Source organism: Acipenser ruthenus, chromosome 23 (assembly GCF_902713425.1).
Source record: "Acipenser ruthenus chromosome 23, fAciRut3.2 maternal haplotype, whole genome shotgun sequence".
Classification (NCBI taxonomy): Eukaryota; Metazoa; Chordata; class Actinopteri; order Acipenseriformes; family Acipenseridae; genus Acipenser; species Acipenser ruthenus.
In genome coordinates, this window is record NC_081211.1 from 24,466,739 (window position 1) to 24,473,448 (window position 6,710).

The following is a 6,710-nucleotide window of genomic DNA, read 5'->3' on the forward strand; positions in this document are numbered from 1 at the left end:
CGAAGGGGAGATATTCCATTTTAGTTAGAAACTGATGAATGCAGTAGGGGCCTCAAGATACTGAAGACTACTGTTTGTGATTCCCTTAGCCAAGAGTTCAAAGAAAGAGTGTAACTAAAGCCAATTATATTATATCCCTCTCCTGTCCCGATTTGTATTTCTCTATGCAGAGAAAACCCATTAACAGCATATATGCACCAATTAGAAGATAAATTAAATGTACTTAAAAAATGTAAGAAATCTTGTACACTGTTGTTGTGTCCAAGTGATTCGGTTTAAAAATAGTTTTACATTACATAAGTCTGCATGATTTTATTTCAGCTGGCATTACTAAGTATTTTTCGGTGACACCACAGAGCAAATCACTTAACCTGATTGAATATTCACTGATAAAATATTCCATGTACAACTTTGTTTTTCTACTCTTGAGGATTTCTTTGCATTGCTTCTCTGCTTAAAAATTCAGCCAGTGTCTTGTACTGCGAGCAAGAAAGTGGTGGATAACCGCAGCTGGAATGGATATACTGTAGACAAGACAAAGCAATTTTTTATACAAGTCTGTCTGACCACTTTTGCTATGTAATTGCAACCGCTTGGGTAAACTAAGACAGCCTCATGTACGTGTGCAACAACTGCAGAAGAAATATAACATCTGTATGAAAAAAAACATTATTCCAAACCTTCAGACATCTCATTGACGCAGGATGTACAGGCTGCCTGTCAGTGGAACTGCTTACTGGCAATGACACTTCATTCCAAAAGCCATAACTGTGCTGGAATACAGTTTGAATTACTGTAGAACACTCAAAATGAACTAGAACAGAAAACAAATATATCACTTCATTCAACCTAACTAGCTTCTTATTCTGATTAGCAAAAAAAAATGAATAAACTAATATAAACCCTCCAAAATAGTTCAAAATGTTGTTTTTTTTAACTTTATTTATCAAAATAGGCTTTTAAAAACAGTCCCTTACAAAACATTATTCAAAACTGTCTTGTGAATAGGGACTGATAATGCAACAGGAAATTTATAACCTGTATTTTTTTAAAGGAAGTGGCAGTGTACGGTCCTAAAGGTACCACTTAAATAATATGGAATATAATGCAAAAAGTAATAGTTACTTTTGCCAACAGCTCAAGGCTATATTTTTATAGTGGATGAAATGAGCAAGTCTGGTCAGACCAACACTCTCAGCAATGCGAAGAATGCAATATGATAAAAACCTTAATATTATTATCATTATTATTTATTTCTTAGCAGATGCCCTTATCTAGGGCGACTTACAATTGTTACAAGATATCACGTTATTTTTACATACAATTGCATTATTTTTTTTACGTTATTTTTACATACAATTACCCATTTATACAGTTGGGTTTTTACTGGAGCAATCTAGGTAAAGTACCTTGCTCAAGGGTACAGCAGCAGTGTCCCCACCTGGGACTGAACCCACGACCCTCCGGTCAAGAGTCCAGAGCACTAACCACTACTCCACACTACTGCCCTTATCAACAGAACCTATAGTTAGGTTTTATTTTTCAGTACACCCATTTAACCTGTTCAATAACCATATGTCATAGCAGAAGGTAACATCATCCTTGACAGTCACCGTTTTTGTAGGGTAAAATGGAGAACTATTGTGCATGGCTTGATAGTGAATGAAACAAACATATTTAGGATACCACTGCATTTGTGGTTGATGGATTTCTCATATGTTTAAAGTTGTATGGAACTTGGGAGGTGATTGTTTAGAAAGGGGCTTGTGTGAAATGCAACAAATGTTTCGCCCCTTTCATCATGCATGTATTAATCTATCCCACCTTCGCAGCGACTGATTCAATTCACTTGAAAGCAAGTGGCAGAATGCGCTGGCTACAACCAAGCAACACTAAAGGGGAGGGTATTTCTTTTGGGGGGTGGCTGTGGTTCCACACAAATTGTAATTCGACAGTTCAGAATATCAATCACTCCCCTTTGCTACCCCACTGGCTTTGGCTTACTTTGTTAATTGCCTGCTCTTAGTACATATTTTGATTAGTGTAAGGTAGTACAGCCTGTTGTTCATGCAAGCACAGATACAAAAGGAAAACCAACACTGCACTAGTTACTCTGCCTGTATTTGAGTACTCCAAGCTAGTGTACTCAAGTTTTTATTTAAAATTTCCAAACCTACTACACATCAGTTTTTTTGGTAATTGTACCAGATATGCAATAATAAAGCTGTTTCATTTACCATTACATTTATTATTTTGAAATAAAAGTTTTACTACAAAAGGAGTTTGTTTCTTTCTCACAATAATGTACATAAGCATTTACATTGTTGTGATCAACATTGACCAAGGCTTTAAAGTCATAGAAAACACTTTACAGCAGATTAACCCATTGCCTATACTGAGAACTGAGCGTCAGACATGCAGTAATGACTTCAAATGGCCCTCATGCTACACATGAGAAGCATCGAGCTTTCTGTGGACCACACAGGATGGGTTAGCTGGCAGCTGCACCCCAGATCTGAATGACTCTTCCACGTCTGTAATACAAAACATCTCAACAACCAGCAAATAGCACACAGGCTGAAATATTAGATTTTAAATGCAAACTTTGATTTTTACGAGAATCATATGGTCCAAAACGTGTATGTGTTATTTACATCACGTCCATGCCATTGCTGATTTACGCTTCAAAATCCCAAACAGTGATGTCGGTCCAAAATGTCGACAGTATTCTTTGTTTCCTAGATGTATTCAAATTTTACAAACTGAAAAAAAGTATTTCTGCAAAACAAAAAATCCCATAACACCAAAGGCATTAAAAAAACAAAGGAAAAAAAAACCCCACACACACACAGCTGGCCAGATTCTTACACATTTTAAAGCCACTGCATAAACTATTTGGCTACAGTATTATATTTTTCCAATTGAGGGACAGTATTAAAGTTAAGTGCAATTTTCCATTTAGCAGCAAAAAATGAGGGTTAGAAAGTTTGAGTAAACCCTTTAAACATCTGCAAAAATGCTTGATAGCACAGGCTTTCTAAGCTGTAATAAAATAACCTTTAAAAATGTACTGTGCTTTTTTCACTGTCTATCATAAGTGTTTTAGCAGTCACCAAAACCCTGTTTAACAATATCAAACATTAATTTACAGGCGATTGAATTTTTTCTGGGTAATTTTAGTGCATCTTTTACACCAGTTGCTCTTCTCCATAAACTGCATAGACACGACTGTCTATGATTCAGCGGCTATTGTTTCGGGTTATCAGAAATGACAACTGCAGAAAAGATACAAATCCATAAATATGTTACAGCATCATCTGAAAAAAAAAAGAAAGAAAATAGACAATTTAAACTAAGCAAAAAATAACTAGCTTGGGCATCTGACACAGACGACACTGTTTTACATCTGTTTACAGACAGAAGAATGTACTTTATGTAAACCCAATGCATCTTTTAAGTGAGCTTTACAAATAAAAATTGTGATTCGCTAACTGTTAAACACAGATACTATTTTTTTTTTTTTTTTTAATTTAACTTGATACAGTACTTATCACAATATGCATTGTGTCGATTTATTGGCTGAATACTGACGTATGACACATATGCTAGAACAACTTCAGTAATCATATTAGTACTATGTCCCCTTTTGCCACTGTGTGCATAATTGGGTCATGCTGACTTTCCTATCTATGTATCTATTTTATAATGCATACATGTTTCTTTTTTTTTTTTTCCACATTTCTGGTAGGACAACTTCTCGAACTCCATAGAGTTCAGACAAACTATTTAAAAATGTCTAAAATATTCACGTTAAAAATCGTAACCGAAGGGGGATTATAAGGAAGGCAATTTCTTGAACTTTTTACCAGTAGTCTGCCATACACAGCCCTACCCTCTTTGGTGTCGCTTCTGAAATGCGGAGGTGCCTGACCTCATGGTGTACTCGGAGTGGTGGGGAGCGGCTCCTGCTTCTCAGGCTCTGCATTTGGAGCTGGCACTGCCTCCTCCTTCTTCTCGGCAGCCAAGAAATCATGAATGGCGTTCTCTATGTGGGGCCTGAAAATGTGATTAAGTTTGGGATCCACCACCTGAGTAATGATTCTGTCCACTCCAGCCTCAAGCATGCCTGACCTGCTCAGAACACAGAGATATACTGTATTATTGATTCAACACAACTCCAATTAGTGAGGTCAGACCAGAAAACATTAGTGTCTCTCATACTGTCAGCCTTGATTAGTGAGAGAGCTCCAGTTGTGTGCAGTGTGAGCAGTGGTTGGCTGTGTTATGCACATTAACACCATGTGGCACTACAGCATAGCAATTACTTTATGGCATGTTGTATTAAACTTGTACATTTAAATCCCATTGTGTAAAACTGTGATAATAAATACAAAACTACTGCCTACCAAATCTAAAAAAGGCAGTAATAAAGTTTTGATGCAGGTTTTCACTGATATAATATGTATACAGTATAAGAACAGGTGCTTCGTATTGCCTGTATTTTAAAATGCACTTACTGGATGACACTCTGCCTCAGTCCATTGCGCACTTGGTTCTTGTTAATGTTTGGGTTCCACTCCTGATTGTCCAGGTGCGTGGACACAAAGTTATCAACCTTTTGCCTGAGATTCTGATAGGCTGGCTATAAAAAATAAAAAATAAAAACTGAAACCAGGAAAAATATGAGACAGTTCTACAATTTTTCCACAATGTTTCATGAAAATAAAAGCTACCTTTGGTATTGTGTGAGTATTCATGTTTTTGTCTTATTTCATAAAGCATTTATTGTGTCTGACAGCTTGGGTCACTTGAACACTTATGGCAGAGCAAAAATAAGTCACTTGTTTAGATCTTAACAGGACTTTTCTTAGGTTCGTCAGCAGCAGCAGCAGCAATAATAATAATAATAATAATAATAATGGTGTTTCTATTATATTGCAATACATTTTAATATAGCCCTATTCAATGCCATTCTATTCACAATAACACACTTCTTTTAGGTAACTTAGGCAAACATTTACCACACAGAATGGATAGAAACACCCTCGTTTTTTGCTAGATTATTAACCCTCACAAATGACTCTGTGTTAATTTAAACCCTAACGTTCTTTTCTGTTAAATATATTTCATATATTTATAATCCATTCCACTATGTAGCACGGGTAAAATGTATACTGTCAGAATATATTATATATATATATATATATATATATATATATATATATATATATATATATATATATATATATATACGTATCGGATCACAGATATTGCATACCGAGTTCTTAAATAACAAGTAAACTGGTTTTTGGTTTGACGTTTTCCACTCACTCCAAATTTTAAAAAATCAATCAAGTCACCCACAGTGCAGCTCAGCTACACAAATACATCCGAGTCATTAGCCACGGCAACAGCTAACCTGTAAATAAAACGACATCACAAAAGAAAGGCGTGCATGTTGTTTCCAGGGATTTCAAATTTAACAATACACCGAAGGTTTTAGACTGGAAAGCCATGGCAACATTATACAATTAAACCTAGCACGCTCACTCACTTTTGTATCGACATCGGCTAGACAATCTCTGCGGAACTCGTCGAACAGGCCACGGCTCTTCAGATGGTCAACAATGAGGCCTATGACCTGTGGGTCTCCGGGCGTAAGGTTTACTACATTACCACTGCCCTCGGCCATTATACGCGATTCGTCAATTTAAAACAGGTAAATGATGACCATTTAGAATATAATGTACGCGTGACTATAACTAACACACCGGTTTGGTCGGCGTTGAAAAACAAATCGATGAAAACAGTCTCACTATGCAACCTGGGAGTTGTAGTTTACTAGGCTTGGGCGTATCTGTACAGTAAAAGCAGATCACAGTTCTAGAGCTGATTCGATGTTTAATGGCCTACAAATACCATCGAGCTATACGGTATTGGTTTTGTTTCCTGTAGTGGTGGATGACGGGAACTGTAGTTTTAAGGTATCAAAATGATGAAGATGTGGTCGTGAATTCATGTTTCTAGCGCTTCATAGAATTAATGTCCTATTTCCCTACTGTGCTCATTGTATCTTTTTCAATTCGGAAATGCAATGCTTTTTAAAGGTGTCGAAACAAAAGACTCTTTTGAGATGGCTGTTTGCACGGTTTTAATGTTGTCTTTCGTTTTGTTAAAAACACTTTACATTGAAGCTATACACATATACAGGTTTTGGGTAACTATTCCGGTGAATATATCTTTTCACTTCCTGACACCATTTTATGTCTGGTGTCACCAGTTACTTTTAATCTCATACCCTGACAGTGTTTGCTTTATTTGATGTACCATTTCCTCTTTAAGATAATTAGTCTGTTGAAGGTCAATGGTTTAAACAAAGCTTTACCATCTAACACTCTCATAAACAATACCGAGTAGTTTGGGGATATTAAAGGGAATATAAAATTTAATTCATAATGAAACCTGCCCAAACCGAATGCATACTTACATTCTCCATATCTCCAAGGTTGTGACATCTTTAATGGATCAATATCGAGGTCAAAGAGCAATCAGAGTACTTTGGAAGCTTGTTACAGTATAGAGACTGGGGACTGAAAAGAGTTAATTGAGAGGAGGGCAGTGGGTGGTCAGCATTGAGCACCGGAGTTGCTTGAAGGTTGTTGCCAGGCAACTGCAAAGCTGCACTATGGTTACTGAGACCAGGGTAAAAT

At 36.5% G+C, this 6,710-nt stretch overlaps 1 protein-coding gene across 5 annotated transcripts; it reads right to left on the reverse strand.

Moving 5' to 3' along the window:
• Nucleotides 1-2,108: 2,108 nt before the first annotated feature.
• Nucleotides 2,109-5,875, reverse strand: LOC117413390 (biorientation of chromosomes in cell division protein 1-like). Of its 5 annotated transcripts, none has more exons than XR_004546042.3 (4): nt 5,555-5,868; nt 4,518-4,642; nt 3,867-4,131; nt 2,109-3,317 (listed from the first exon to the last, which is right to left on the reverse strand). XR_004546042.3 is itself a non-coding variant. In XM_034022524.3 (4 exons), the coding sequence occupies exons 1-3, from the start codon at nt 5,690-5,692 to the stop codon at nt 3,933-3,935; spliced, it is 387 nt and encodes a 128-aa protein (XP_033878415.1). In that variant the 5' UTR covers nt 5,693-5,875; the 3' UTR covers nt 2,109-3,317; nt 3,932. The 5 variants fall into 5 exon arrangements, 4 of the variants coding, with proteins under 4 accessions (XP_033878415.1, XP_033878414.1, XP_033878413.1 ...); XM_034022524.3 differs by having other exon boundaries at nt 3,932-4,056; nt 5,555-5,875; XM_034022523.3 differs by having other exon boundaries at nt 3,893-4,056; nt 5,555-5,873.
• Between the last annotated feature and the right edge of the window lie 835 nt (nt 5,876-6,710).

Excerpts from the sequence above, each read along its gene's own strand:
- LOC117413390 (XM_034022522.3), bottom strand. The coding sequence starts at position 5,692 with ATGGCCGAGGGCAGTGGTAATGTAGTAAACCTTACGCCCGGAGACCCA. Across the intron at positions 4,643-5,554 it reads TAGCCGATGTCGATACAAAA|CCAGCCTATCAGAATCTCAG; the intron begins GTGAGTGAGCGT and ends TATTTTTTATAG. Across the intron at positions 4,132-4,517 it reads CTGAGGCAGAGTGTCATCCA|GTCAGGCATGCTTGAGGCTG; the intron begins GTAAGTGCATTT and ends TGTTCTGAGCAG.